Below are 14,934 nucleotides of genomic sequence, written 5' to 3'. Positions count from 1 at the left end.
AGAGCAAGACTCTGCCTCAAAAAAAAAAAAAAAAAAAAGCATTCAATTTCATTTTTTCATTTTTCCCTTTTTCATTTTTTAGTTGTGAAAGTAGTTTGTATATATGAAAAATGTTTACTTTTATTTAATAAACTATTCATTTAATAAATGTATTAATTGAGCACTAAATAATGCTCAAAGGATCATAAGTTTTTTTTATTCCACACTATGCCCATGGGACATGAAGAGTATCTGGGTGCTTCCAGGATGTGAGGAAGGAACGTGCCTTTTCCCACTCCTGGCCTTTGGGTACTGTCCTAAGCATGTGATGCTGGGGCAGGGGCTGCCTTGGCCATCTTGCTATCTGCATGGCAGTGGCAGAGGATGGCTGAGGGAAAGGACTAGAGAGCCTTGGAGCTGCCGCCTTGCTCTGTGAGAAGCCCCTTCCAATGGAGATTTGAATTACTTGCAACTTCTTGGCTTGCCTCTCCACCCCACCCCCATCTGTTCTCTAGCTCTCAACTTTGGCTGTACATTGGAATCTCCTACTGATGCTCCCTGACTGCACCCTCAGAGAATCTGATTTAACTGGTCCCAGGTGCAATAGGGCTGGCATGAGACTATTAAAAACTCCCTAGGTGAATCCAATAAGCAACCAGGCTAAGGACCAGTGATCTAACTGTAAGTCATCTCTTCTTTTTTTTCCTTTGTAATTTTAAGTTTCCACCCCATACTGTGGTTGGCTACATCTGTTTCTTCCCTCCCCTACTAGAATGTAGGCTCCAGATGGCCTTCCAAACAATGCATGTGGCCCTTCACGCTCCAGGTGATGACAAGTACCCGTTGCTGATGGAAGTAGCACAGTCATACCTTTCTTGGAATTTGGGTTCTACAGTCAACACTTATGGCACCCAGTAAGTCAAAAACACCCTTGGCACCTCCTAAGGAAGGCTCTTCCCTGGAACCTGACATACTGTTTCCCCATCGCCATCCAGGGAGAGTTTCCTCCTGGGCCAGAACAGCAAGCTGCCTCCTCCACCAGGCACCAGAGGAAGTAGGGGGCTTATGTTAGGGATCACTTTGCATAAATACACATTTAAACATGTGCCTCACCCTCAGCACAGCAGGATGCTCATGCCATGAACAGCCCACAGGAACCAGAGTGACCGACCCTCCAGGAGGTACACACCTCCCTCCCATCCCACCCACTCCTGAGCATATGGTTCTCACATCCACCAGTGGGTGGAATCACCCACACCATTTAAACTTTTTGTCAAGGATGTAGAGTTGAATTCATGTGACTTCCCATATGAGCAATGTCCCTCTGCTGCACAATTATAGCCAGCTCAAGCAGGTCCTCTCCTTCCTTCTACCTGCCCTGCAAATGGCTCTGTCCTTCACTGACCCCCCACCCTCCCTCTTAAAGGCTGATGCTCCCTAGGACTCTATCCTTGATGCTTCTCATTAATTCTTCTCCCCACTGGCTCTCAGCCCTACTTAGGGCTCCTAATCTGTTAAAAAACACCCATGAGACCTCCCTTTCCCAGTTAACAGAGATGTGGCCCAAGAGGTTCCCCACTTCTAATTTGAGTGGGGGCAGAAGAGAAAGACCTTATCTAGGTCTTGGGGGCAGGGCTTGCAGGGCACAAAGGAACAGAGTAAATGTGCAATAGGCTATTTTCTTGAATGAATGGATTCATAATAAGAATAGGACTTCACCAGCTTCCAAGGGACCCTCCCCACCTCTCAGATACATTCTGAGGCCTAAATTTCACGTGCTCATCTAGGATCCCAGCCCAGGCCTTCTGCCACACCAAGCCACACCAAGTCACACCAAGCTCAGCAGTACTCACAGGCCTTTAATCTATAACTGCCTGGCCACACTCTGTCACTTCCCCAGGATGGTGGGGAGGGATGAAGATGTACAGCCAGGTAGGCCACACCAACTCTGAGTCCAAGAGGGAAGGACTGGGGTCACGCTGGGGCTTGGGCAGGGGGCTCCCGGCCCCAGGCGATGAGGGAGTTGCTGGCTTGGGCAAGCTCGGCGATGGACACCCGGCCCCGCTGTCGGATGAAGTTGGCCACGGCGGCCAATTCCTCTGGGGTTATGTAGATGAACTTGCCCCGGTCGTCAATCACACCTGTGGGGACATGCAGGTTGTGGGGCTGAGGCCTCCTGGGCATTCCCCATCTGGCCTGAGAATGCCCACCTACTCCTTCACAGCTGGCTCAGGGCCCTTCAGGCCTCCTGCCTGCCTGGCCTTTCCCAGCTGCATCCAGTCCTGCTAGGAGAGTCGAATCAGGCTGCCCTGTCTGTCCTCTCCCACTGCCACCATCTCCAGGCCCTGGCACGTCCTCCTTGTAACTGCATCCAACTACTCAAAGCCCCTCGTTGCACACCCCTCCCCTGACCTTGGGTGGTCATCCTGCCTCTGCAGCACATCCCTGCAGCCCCTGTGGCTAGACACTCTCCAAGGCCAGGTCTGCAGTGACTGGCTCTTATCCTCTCACCTGTTATAGTCCCCTCAGCCAGCAGGTCCTGGATGCGATTTATGGTGTCCTATGAGGAGAACAATTCTCAGAGTAGAGATAGGCACCAATGTTCCCAGAAAAAGCACTGAAACCTCCCTCCCACTACAGCCAAATCTCTTTATGTCGTTCTCATGCCAGCCCCTAAATGTGACTCTGTGCTTTGCCTTTGGAAGGGCCCTGGGTAGAAGGGGCTCTGGTCTTGGGCCCTGCAAGACCCCCAAAAGAGGATCTCTCCTGTTAGAAGCAGGGCAGTGGTAATGTTTGCAACATAGGCTGGTGCAGTCTGTGCAAGAGAGTTGTCAAGGTAACTGATTTGGGCTGCTTTGGTCACAGGGGCTGGCAGAGTGATGGGGTTTGGATTTTTTTTTGTTTGTTTCCTGCCTGTTCTTCCATCCATTAAAAATGCAGGATTCCTAGGGTGCCAGGAGACTTCTGTGCACTACTCACTCTTGGTTGGGGACAGGGTAGAGGGTGCATCAAGACTCTTGTCTTTAGGGCAGGTCCTCTCTGCTAGTCACACAGACCCCTGGCCACACTGCACACAGCAGGCCACGTTCCAGGGCTTACCTGAGTACGTAGGCCCACCTGGGAAGCCAGGTCTTCCAAGAGCACAACCTTGGACTGCTACAAAAAGAAAGAGGAAAAGAGAGAGAGGTTGAGCTTGGGCAAATCCCCCTAGGCATGGGCACCCTCCAGGTTCGCATTCTGATCTGATCTGGGTGGCTGGATAAACACTGTACACACTCCTGTGGGACAGCCTTGCTCCCCTGACACACACACACACACACACACACACACACACACACACACACACACACTCCCTCTCTCTCTCTCTCACAACCACCCATTGACAGAGACCCGCACAATCATAAACCCTCTCATTCCCCTTCTTGCAAGGAAGGAATCTACTCAAAACAACCACCTGCCTCACGGGCCCTGTCCTGGACTCTGAGACACGCATGAGTGGAATCAGAGCACAGCTGCCACCATCCTCTGCATCCAGCCATCTCTTTTTAACATCATGGACAAGTTGAAGGGGACACACCATAGGGAGGAAGGAGGCGGTGAGAGTCACCAAAAGCTATTTTAAATAACTGTCACCAGGACTTATGTCTGCTGAGGACTTACTAGAACAAGGCCCTGAAAAGGTATGAGGGACACATGCTGAACAAGCCATAGCCCCCGCCCTGGAGCTCACAGTCTGGCTGGTGAGACAGGTGAGTACATGGACAAGAAGCAGATAAAGGCCCGAGCAAGCCAAGGTCTCTCAGTAGAGGCCGTGGGGACCCACTCCTGCCTTGCCTTTGCTTGCCGCCCCACTGGCCTGGTCCCCCACAACCTGACACACCCACACTTTTTATCCATCCTCTTCATACCATCTGAGGCACTGAGCCCACCCTTAAAATCACTGTCACTAACACCGCTGAGTGCTTTCCAGCACAGCCGTGTTCCACGCTCCAAGTGCTTCCTCATATCCTCAGTAGAAACCTGAGTTCCCAAGGGTGCGGCGAAGGGTCCACTGCTGTGTCCACACAGGCACCTGCCCCCACTACCCCAACAGACAGCACAGGACTTGAGAAAAGACAGTTCTTTTGCATTTCTGTGAATCCTCTACCTCAAATGAGCTGGGGGAGGACTGATATGGTGACACCTCCCTGACTGCAGATAGCATGTGACTTGTTTGAAATGCCAAGCCGTATTTGCAAGCAGGAAGGCAAGCGAGAGGCAGTTGGGCCAGGATGGGCAAGGACAAGGTGACGTGGTCAGCTGGCCTCTACCTACAAAACAGGGATCAGGCAGTGGGCTCTCAGTGACAGTGTGGTGCAAGAACATGAAGTCACCCCAGGTGCTCCCCAATGACCTGGGCTGAGGTGCTGCTGGGGCCAAAACACGTTTGATGAAACAAGCTAGGTGTGGAGGCACACAACTGCAGTCTCAGCTACTCGGGAGGCGGCGGCGGGAAGCCCAGCCATGGTCAGACAGGAGAATGGAACAAGACCGAGTGAATCCTACACCTCTCATAAACAATGCTGGGTGCAGGCATGTTCCTCCAGTTCTGAAATCTTAAGGCAAAAACGCCCATCCCTTTGGAGCAAGGAGGAGAGCAGACAGACTGAATTTCAGAAGTCCTCCTTTTCTTTGTAAGATAGCAGCTCTAGAAGGATTAGCTAGCACAGGCTGGAAAAACTTTTTTTTTTTTGAGATGGAGTTTCACCCTTTTGCCCAGGCTGGAGTGCAGTGGCACCACCTTGCCTCACTGCAACCTCCACCTCCTGGGTTCAAGTGATTCTCCTGCCTCAGCCTCCTGAGTAGCTGGGACTACAGGTGTGCACCACCATGCCTGGCTAATTTTTGTATTTTTAGCAGAGATGGGGTTTCAACATGTTGCCCAGGCTAGTGTCAAACTCCTAACCTCAAGTGATCCGCCCGCTAGGGCTCCCAAAGTGCTGGGACTGCAGGCGTTAGCCACTGTGCCCGGACAAGCTGGAAAAACTTCTAAGCTCCAAAAGAGTTTGGAGAACTCCCAGAGAATGGTACCTCCAGGGAGCCACCAAAAGTGAGGGCAAGAACTGGGGACCTTTCTTCTGGTTTCTGCAGAGTAAAGGGAGATGCTGAAGCTGACCCCCTCCTCTAATTCCACCTGGGAAGGCTTCCAGGGAAGGGGCTTCAGGACCATCTTACTGCCTACTGGGTAGGCGGGGACAAGTTCCAAACAGCAGCAGGCAAGTGTGAGAGATATTCTGCCTGGTCGCAGCCCCTAATCAAGTCTGCCAGGGTAGAGAAAGGGCTCCATGAGAGGGGAGTGCACACAGCCTGAGCAGACAGGACCCTGTCAAAGCTGCCAGCATTTCCCCCACTTAGGAACCCCAGACTCAAGGCTATGAGCCCAGTCCCTCACTGCCGGCAGGCGTCTAAACCCTGCTCTCTTTCAGGAGAGGTGGCGGGAGGATTATGCAAGCCCTGGGTCCTTGGCAGCCCCTAGTAGCACCCCCACCACCGCCCCCGCTCCCTCTGCACTCCTTCCCTCAGCCGCCTCTGCACCTCTGAGTTGCACTTGAAAACCTCTCCCCTCATGGCATCCTTCGTGGGAGAGAAGTTGCTTAGCAGCAAAGCAAAGTAGGATGTGCTTATGCAACCTGGAGCAGCATCGAGGCGGCCTGCGCAGTGGCTGCAGACAGAAGGGGACACACTGCCGCCCCACCCTAGACTCCAAAGGAAACACCATCCTGTTTCCTCTGAAAGACCCAAGTTCCCAGTCAGGAGCACATGGCAGAGGATGCTTGTTTCAACTCAGCGGAGCCTCAGTGTGACAGAACTGACAGAAAACACATGTGAAGAGACTTGAAAACACACTGACTCACTGAGCGTGGGGTCTGAAGAGCAGGGAAACTGTCAAACTGAGTGTGAGGAAGTGATCAAAGGCTTGCACGTCCCACACAGACCCAGGTCCTTCTCCACCTTCGGGGTTGGAGTGGGGAGAAATGCTCCTGGCCAGGACCCTGCAGCTCTGCCCCTCTAGGCCCCCCTGCCCACTCTTGCATGAGCCTGAATGCACTGCCTGCAGCCCCCGCTGGAGGCATCCAACCTGCACACACCAGGCAGGGAGCTGACATTCAGGCTCTGTTCCGTGGCTGCTTACCTTGATGTAGCTGATGAACTCTGTCAGGAAGCTCTGGGACTAGAGAAGCAGAGAAATCAGGATGAGCAGCCCCTAGCAAGGCCACAGGGTTCTGTACCCATCCACCCAAGCACCACCTGCTCACTTGAGGGCCACCTGCCTGCAGCCTGCCTTGGGCCCGCCCGACCACCTGCATGTACCACTTGCCTACACAAGCAGCAGAGCCTTCCAGGGTAAGGGTTTCAGAGGCACCAGCCTCTGCTGAGGACAAGGCCTCTGGCCGCTAAACCCTGCTGGTACTGACACCCACCCACCTCTCACTGCCTGGCCAGGAGCGTCTGGGATGGGGTGGCTAGCCTTGGGTCTGGCACAAGCTGCACTGATGGATGCAGAGAGGGGCTTCCCAGGGGCAGCACGCCCACCTGTTCCTCAGTCATGGTCTCTCCCACACCTTCCTCCTCCACCACAAAGGCCTCCTTCAGTTTCAGGTACTCCTCATGCTCCCGCTGGGCCTGCTCCTCGCGGGCCTTCCTCTCCTCCTCCTCCTATGGACACAGGAGGCAAAAGTCAGGAATCGGGGGCAGGTGCCCACCCCATCCCTGTTCTGGTTGCTGCTACCCCTGCAGGACACCAGCGCATACAGCCTAGCGTTTTCTCAGAGACAGAGCTCCTTCAAGACCCCCATTCCTCCACCCCCAAGCTGAACAATGGGCCAAGGCCCCTCTTGTCATCAGTTGCATCATCACCTGGACAAATGCTGCTCAGCCCCTGCTCCAGCCCTCCATGCTCAGGGGATCTTAGCAAAAATCTATTGAAAACCCCACCATGACCCCACTCTACAATACCCTCCAATCACCTGTCCAATCCTCTCCTTGTGTAACTCATTAAGCATGCCCCGTCATGTCCAAACCTGATGAGCAAATGTGAACCCTGCATTTCCTCACCACCCACTCACCCAGTCAGCCCACTACAGTCTGGCTTCTGTGTTCCCAGTTCTACGAAACAACTCCTGCCACAGTCTCACCCATGCCTTCCACTCACCAAACCCAAGGGACAACCTTCAGGTCTCATATGCCTGTCCTCTCAGTGATCCTTCTTTCCTCCCTTGGCTTCCAGATCCCACCCTCTCCTGGATTTCCTCCTGCTCCTTGGGCCATTCTTCCCGCCTCCTTCATCATTCAGCCCTGCCTCTTCTCTCTCCTCCACATTCTCTGGGCCACCTCGCCCATGCCCAAAGCATCAACCCCTTCCTTGCCAGTGACTACCACACTTGTATCCCCACCCGAATCTCTTCTCCCAAACACACAATGGTCCATGTGACACACCTACTGGGCCATCTCACAGGCAGCAGACAGACCCTAGGACCTGCTCTTCTATGCTTAGACCTCCTCCTGGGTCCCTGGCTCGGTGAATCAACACAGCCAACTGGTCAGAAATGAGGTCCTATTGACCAGTTCTTTCTCGAACTTCCAGGAAACTCCCCGGTCTGTCTATGTTGCTCCATCACCACTACCACCTGGTACAACAGCCTCCCTCAACCCAACACATTTTCCAGAGCACTCAGAAAAATTTTCTTCAAACGGAAAGCTAAAGCTGGGGCAAGTAATATACAAGATGAGTCTGGGGCATCTTGCAGTGCCAGAAACTAAGTACTCAAAAAACAAAACGACGAGTGTGTGTTAAAGGTACACAAGAGCCAAATGAAACGGCTCCCAGTGGTCAAAGCTGGAACAATCTGAACAACACAATAAATAACACGTTGCCGGGCGCAGTGGCTCACGCCTGTAATCCCAGCACTTTTGGAGCCCGAGGCGGGCAGATCACAAGGTCAGGAGATCCGGACCATCCTGGCTAACATGGTGAAACCTCATCTCTACTAAAAATACAAAAAAATTAGCCAGGCATGGCGGGTGCCTGTAGTCCCAGCTACTTGGGAGGCTGAGGCAGGAGAATGGCGTGAACCTGGGAGGCGGAGCTTCCAGTGGGCTGAGATCGCACCACTGCACTCCAGCCTGGGCAACAGAGCAAGATTCCGTCTCAAAAAAAATAAATAAAATAAAGTAAAATAAAATAAATTAATAAATAACATGTTACTGGATTACAACATAAAGTACAAAATAAATACTCATGAGTCTATACAGATATAAAAAAAATGGCTGGTCAGGCACAGTGGCTTATGCTGGTAATCCCAACACTTTGGAAGGCTGAGGCGGGCGGATCACCTGAGGTCAGGAGTTCAAGATCATCCTGGCCAACATGGTGAAACCCGTCTCTACTAAAAATATAAACATTAGCTGGGTGTGGTGGCAGGTGCCTGTAATCCCAGCTACTCGGGAGGCTGAGACAGGAGAATCGCTTGAACCTGGGAAGCAGACGTTGCAGTGAGCCCAGATTGAGCCATTACACTGTAGCCTGGGTGACAGAGTGAGACTCCATCTCAGAAAAAAAAAAAAAAAAGTCTGCATTAATATGTAATGAATAGGGAAGAAGAGACATATCTCCTGTAAGAGATTTCCAAATAATTTATGTAAGAACTCCAACTCCCCAACCTTTAAGTGTGGGCTGTGCACAGTGACTTCTTTCCAAAGAAATATGGGAAGAGGGGAAAAAAGCAGTCACATTACAGCGGAGAAAGCTGGCAAACAAAACCGCAGCCAGGCGACCAAGGTTAACATTAGGGATAAGTGAAGGGGATAACCTGCGTGCTTAGTATGTTGCACTGAAGATGGAACTTCACTTATTGTCTTCTTCAGTCAGATCCGTAACCCCAGTCTAACCATGAGAAAAACAACCAAACTCAAATTAAGGGACCTTCTACAAACTACTTGCCCAGGACTCCTCAAAATTGTTAAGGCTGGGCACAGTGGCTCACACCTGTAATCCCAGCACTTTGGGAGGCCAAGGGAAGAGGATTGCTTGAGTCTAGGAGTTCAAAAGCAGTCTGGGAAACACGGTGAACCCCAATCTCCACACACACACACACACAAAATTAGCCAGGCATGGTGGTGCACACCTATAGTCCCAGATACTTGTGGGGAGGGGGATCTAAGGTGAGAGGATTGCTTGAGCCTGGGAGTCAGAGGTTGCAGTGAGCCAAGATCGTGCTACTGCACTCCAGCCTGGGCAATAGAGCAAGACTTGCCCTAATCAATCAATAAACAAAAATCTGAATAATGTTAGAGTTTAGTTACTAATAATGTGTCAATATTAGTTGTGAGGAATGTATTAAAGTGAGGTAAGATGTTAAGGATAAGGGAAACTGGTTATAGGGGAGAAGAGCCAGAATATTTAAGGTACATTAAGTGGGACAAATATTCAGAAAGGTAAAACACCCTCTCTGCTAATTCCTCCCCCATGCTGTATTCTGGCTTATCAGCCACAGCACCCACATCCAGGATCCTGGGACAACAGACCAGTCAGAGGTCACAGGTCTTCCCAGCTAGGGCAGCCCTGGCTCTAACCCTACGTACCCGACGTTTTTATGCTGTTCCTTTTTTTGGAAACCTGGTTCTCAGAACAAAGGAAGCATCTGGCAAACAAATGTTCATTAGTCACCTTTACTGCAGTGGTCCCCATTCCCTGAGCACCTCCTCTATGCCAGGCCCTCAATGCAGCCACCATCTCTTACAATGATCTTTAACGGCCTCAAGGCCTTCAGCATCCAGACTCCCATCACCTCTCTGCCATCTTTTCCTCCTCTCCTGGCTTTCTTTGCCCAGCTGCCCTGCCCGCCAAGCGTTCCTCACATGCTCTCTGAAAGTTCAATAGTCATGTGCACAAGAATCCTCACTCCAGGCTCTGCTTTTCAGCAGCTGCTTTTCCAGGCTGTGCTGGAGCCTAGGGACCAAATAAACCAGAACCTGCCCTTGTGCCAGATCTATGGCCCACCTTCTATGTTGGAGGTGCCAAGGAGCTGCATAAGAAGCAAGGCTGCCTGGTCAAGGGAAAGAAGTCAGGGTCGGGGCTGACCTCACCTTCTGCTCCTCCTCTAGGCGAAGCCGCTCCTCCTCCTTCTTCCACTCAGCTTCGCGCTGGGACTCGAGTCGTTTCCGCTCCTCACGTTCAGCCTCCTCTGCCTGGAGAGAGGTCTTCATAGGGGCACATCCCTCACCCCCAGCTAGAGTGTGCCCACCTCCCAGACAGACTAGGGAAGGCAATGCCTGGGCAAGGGCACAGACCCAGGCGGCAGAAGACAGAGTCAGGGAAGCAGCAAGCACCAGCCCAGCAGGCAAGGAGCCCTGAGTCTGCCTTAGGGGAAAAGGAAGGCAGGGCCCTTTCCCACTTCTCAGAGCTGCATCCCATCCCTCTGGCTTGCCTCACGCTGGGCCTTTCGCGCTTGTTTCTCCTCCAGCTTCCGCAGTTTCTTAGCTCCAATTTTCCCTGACACGTGAGTTTCCGCTGACTTCTCGATGTCTTCTTCCTCCTGGGCTGGGTATGGTCAAAGAAAGACAGTTCAGGTTCTGACCAGAGAGGACTGACGATGATGGATCCCCAATCCCTCGTCCCTCTTCTAATAGGGGGGGTCCCCTTCCACCCATCTGCAAATGTCACTAACCCAGCTCTGCCCTCCAGAGGCATCTGCCATAAGCGCATGTGTGTGTGAGGGTGCATGAATATGCAGGGATGGAAGAATGGTGAGCGGCCCACAGGGCAAGGGAAAAGATGAGAACTTTGGGCTAGGCGCGGTGGCTCACGCCTGTAATCCCAGCACTTTGGGAGGTCGAGGCAGGCGGATCACGAGGTCAGGAGATGGAGACCATCCTGGCAATCGTGGTGAAACCCCATCTCTATCAAAAATACAAAAACAGGGCCGGGCACAGTGGCTCATGCCTGTAATCCCAGCACTTTGGGAGGCTGAGGCGGGCAGATCACGAGGTCAGATTGACACCATCCTGTTTAACACGGTGAAACCCCGTCTCTACTAAAAACACAAAAAATGGCCGGGCGCGGTGGCTCAAGCCTGTAATCCCAGCACTTTGGGAGGCCGAGACGGGTGGATCGCGAAGTCAGGAGATCGAGACCATCCTGTGAAACCCCGTCTCTACTAAAAACACAAAAAATGGCCGGGCGCGGTGGCTCAAGCCTGTAATCCCAGCACTTTGGGAGGCCGAGACGGGCGGATCACGAGGTCAAGAGATCGAGACCATCCTGGCTAACACGGTGAAACCTCGTCTCTACAAAAAATACAAAAACTAGCCCGGCGAGGTGGCGGGCGCCTGTAGTCCCAGCTACTCGGGAGGCTGAGGCAGGAGAATGGCGTAAACCCAGGAGGCGGAGCTTGCAGTGAGCTGAGATCTGGCCACTGCACTCCAGTCCGGGCGACAGAGCAAGACTCCGCCTCAAAAAAAAAAAAAAAAAAAAACACAAAAAAAATTAGCCAGGCATGGTGGCGGGCACCTGTAGTCCCAGGTACTCGGGAGGCTGACGCAGGAGAATGGTGTGAACCCGGGAGGCGGACCTTGCAGTGAGCCGAGATCACGCTACTGCACTCCAGCCTGGGTGACAGAGCGAGACTCTGTCCCAAAAACAAAAACAAAAAAAGATGAGAACTTTAGATATTGCACAGTCATAAAAAGGGAGGTATCAGGTTAAAATATGCAAGTGTCTCGGGGTCACAGATAGGGCTGCCTGGATATTTAAAGTACTGTGGCTGATGAGCCAGAATACAGCATGGGGGAGGCATTAGCAAAGAGGTTTGTTTTTGTTTTTGTTTTTTTTGAGGCAGTGTCTCGCTCTGTCACCCAGGCTGGAGTGCAGTGGCGCGATCTCGGCTCACTGCAAGCTCCGCCTCCCGGGTTCACACCATTCTCCTGCCTCAGTCTCCTGAGTATCTGGGACTACAAGCACCCGCCACCACGCTCGGCTAATTTTTTTTTTTTGCATTTTTAGTAGAGATGGGGTTTCACTGTGTTAGCCAGGATGGTCTCGATCTCCTGACCTTGTGATCCGCCTGTCTCAGCTGGGATTACAGGGATGAGCCACTGCGCCTGGCCCAAGAAGGGCTTTTTTTTTTTTGAGACAGTGTCTCGCTCTGTCACCCAGGCTGGAGTGCAGTGGCCGGATCTCGGCTCACTGCAAGCTCCGCCTTCCGGGTTTATACCATTCTCCTGCCTCAGCCTCCCGAGTAGCTGAGACTACAGGCACCCGCCACCTCGCCCGGCTAATTTTTTGTATTTTTTAGTAGAGATAGGGTTTCACCATGTTAGCCAGGATGGTCTCGATCTCCTGACCTCATGATCCGCCCGTCTTGGCCTCCCAAAGTGCTGGGATTACAGGCTTGAGCCACCGCGCCCGGCCAAGAAGGGTTTTTTTATCTTTGAATACTGGTCCCACCTAATGTACCTTAAATATCCTGGCTAATGAACTCCAGAGTTCTCTGGTTTCTGTCCCTGGTGCCAAGCCCCCAGAGAAGGGAAGTCCTATGGGGAAATTTATCCTGCCTCAAATCTGAAATCCTCCTCACCACAGTCAGGAGTTGCTGAGGATTCTGGGCTTAGTCCCTGGCTAGGATTATCCCTTTGCCCACCAAAGCCTGGCTGAAAAGACAGTCCCAACACCATGACCACCTCAGGGCCAGCTGCAAGTTAAAGACCTACTGACGCCTGTGCAGCAAGGGTCTCTGAACCCAAGTCTGAGCCAAAAGGTAGGCAAAGTAAGGGCCTCTTTGTGAGCTAAAGGGATAATCCCCAAGGGTACAAGGCAAAAGCCTCAAATGCCCCCAGTTTCTGAGAAAGACCCAGACGCCCCCTCCTCAGGCTCAAGCCAGCTGTCCAAGTACTGGAGAAGACAATCGTGAGGGCTCTCCTGGTCTCCCGGAAGCAGGGATATGGAGACCTCTGTGTCAACAGAATGTCTCCACCTTTAAACTGTTTTCCTGGGGTTGTGGGTGACCCCACTCCAGACACTCTGCCTCTAGGGTGAAATCCTCAGGGAATGAATGTGCCCATAACAGGAAGGGTGCGAGGATAGAAGGGGTGAATCGAGGAACATTCTGAATCAATCTGAAGACCCTTGCCCTCTGCTTGGACACTGAGAGCCAAGATGAAGGAAGAGGGGGTTGACCCAGTGGAACAAATGCCAGGTCCCAAGTCTCCCCCTACTCTACCGTGTGGCTCCCAGACGTCCCTCCTACCCTGAGGCTTCATACTCTACTCCCCCACTTAGTTTTGGGGACCCCTTTATCTCTCCCTCCAACCCAGACCCTCTCCCCACCAGGCTAGGCTCCTCTCACCTAGGATGACAGCTTCCTGCTCATTCTCATCTGCTTCTGCCCAGGCCACCCGCTGGGCTCGACGCTGGGCCTGTAGGCGGCTGCCCAGGTCCCTCCGGCGCCTAGGCCTGCCTTCAGCTCTCGGCTCCTCAGGTTGCAGGGGCCCAGGCTGGGCCACCCGGCCTGCTCCTGCCAGCTCCTCATTGTGCAGTGACTCTTGGCTGGCTGTAGGGAAGACAGAAATGACAATGCTGCCTGGAAGCCCAGCCCGGCCCATGGCAGGAGGAGCGACAGCCTGGAAGCCTCACCTCCTCTGCTCAGTAGTCTGCTGCCCACAGCACAAAGGCCCGACTTCTCAGTCTGACTGGCAAGGCCTTTTCCACCAGACCCACAGCTTGGTCCCAGGCGGTGGCTCAGCCCTTCCCTCGGGCCTGTATGAATACTCTTCTCTCCTCTCCCAGCTCCATCTTTCCAGCTGGCCTGTCAGGAGTCCCCTATCCTGATGTCCCCAGCTCTCATCGAGTACCCCCTGCAGGAATCCATTGATTTCTCGCCTAACACCACCTGTGGTTTTATCTGGCTCCCCAACCAGAGAGTACACTTCCCGCGGTAGCCCAGCCTCCCCCTGGAAGACCCACTAGCTCTCCGCCTTTCCTTAGCGTGGTCCTCCCGCCCCCGGGAGCGCGCAGGTGCTCTGAGGCAGCTTGTGGGCCCAGGGAGGAGGAAGACACAGAAACCCGCCCGCTGACCAGAAATGGGGGGGAAGAGGGAGGATGGGTGTATCTGTTCTGTGTCCTGGCCAATGACACGGCCTTTTGATCGGGGAGCAGATTAGGGAGGGAGCGTGGGCGCTCTCTTTGGCGGGAAAGGATAGAGCTTCAGGAGTTTCCTGGAGCCGTCTCGCGCTTCTCCAGCTCGTAGGGGGCAGGCAGAAAATATTCAGATGCCCCCTTCCTGGCACCTGCTCTGGAGCCAAGCTGGGAGGAATGGGAAACCCCTGCGGCCACCTTAACAGGCGCAGAGGGAAAGGGCCCAGACGGTGACGGATGGGAGTGGGCGCCGGCCAGGGCCTGAGGCCTTTGGAGGTACGGAGTTCCCGGGAATGAAGAGAGGGATGAGGCCAGACTCTGGCTTGGTATCGAGAGAAAGCGGTAGCAGCGCGGCCACCGGTTCCAGGGAGGGCACTGCGGAGGCCCCAGCGGGCCCACGACGCGCGCGCATGGATGCGCATGCGCCCCGTCCGCCCAGATGCGCACGCGCAGGAGCCGCGGCGCGACGGTCCACAAAGGCTCAGGCCAGAAAACCCGGTACCACCAGCCCTGGCGCAGCGGCATCTCCTACCTGATGCCGCCCGGCCCCGGCTGCGAGTCAGGAAGAGGATAAAGCCGACTAGCAGAGCCGCCGCTACCAAGTACCACACGGGCGCCACCATGACGAGGCCCTCTGTGCAGAACCACTGCGTCCACCCCAAGGCCGTAATCTCCTAGGCCCCGCCCCATTCCCCAGTCTAGACTCCACCCACTATTCGGAGCCCCGCCCAGCCGTACTTCACAGAGAGGCTTTTTCTTTTTTTTTTTTTTTGGAGACGGAGTCT

At 53.5% G+C, this 14,934-nt stretch overlaps 1 protein-coding gene across 2 annotated transcripts; it reads right to left on the bottom strand.

Annotated features, from left to right (window-relative positions):
• Positions 1-1,654: 1,654 nt before the first annotated feature.
• Positions 1,655-14,851, bottom strand: DDRGK1 (DDRGK domain containing 1). 2 transcript variants are annotated; one of them, XM_011943320.1, is made up of 9 exons: positions 14,682-14,851; positions 13,362-13,565; positions 10,446-10,558; positions 10,105-10,206; positions 6,553-6,675; positions 6,152-6,190; positions 3,079-3,135; positions 2,491-2,539; positions 1,655-2,120 (listed from the first exon to the last, which is right to left on the bottom strand). In XM_011943320.1, exons 1-9 carry the CDS (start codon positions 14,770-14,772, stop codon positions 1,954-1,956), a joined length of 945 nt encoding a protein of 314 aa, XP_011798710.1. In that variant the 5' UTR covers positions 14,773-14,851; the 3' UTR covers positions 1,655-1,953. The 2 variants fall into 2 exon arrangements, with proteins under 2 accessions (XP_011798710.1, XP_011798709.1); XM_011943319.1 differs by lacking the exons at positions 1,655-2,120; positions 2,491-2,539; positions 3,079-3,135 and having other exon boundaries at positions 4,706-6,190.
• Between the last annotated feature and the right edge of the window lie 83 nt (positions 14,852-14,934).

Source organism: Colobus angolensis, unplaced genomic scaffold, assembly GCF_000951035.1.
Source record: "Colobus angolensis palliatus isolate OR3802 unplaced genomic scaffold, Cang.pa_1.0 Scaffold219, whole genome shotgun sequence".
Classification (NCBI taxonomy): Eukaryota; Metazoa; Chordata; class Mammalia; order Primates; family Cercopithecidae; genus Colobus; species Colobus angolensis.
The sequence above is the reverse complement of the archived record's forward strand: the minus strand, read 5'-3'. Positions and strand labels throughout refer to the sequence as shown.

Coding starts and splice junctions, on each gene's coding strand:
- DDRGK1 (XM_011943319.1), bottom strand. CDS start 14,772: ATGGTGGCGCCCGTGTGGTACTTGGTAGCGGCGGCTCTGCTAGTCGGC. Junction 13,566..14,681: donor CCGGGGCCGGGCGGCATCAG/GTAGGAGATGCC, acceptor TCTTCCCTACAG/CCAGCCAAGAGTCACTGCAC. Junction 10,559..13,361: donor GCAGGAAGCTGTCATCCTAG/GTGAGAGGAGCC, acceptor GACCATACCCAG/CCCAGGAGGAAGAAGACATC.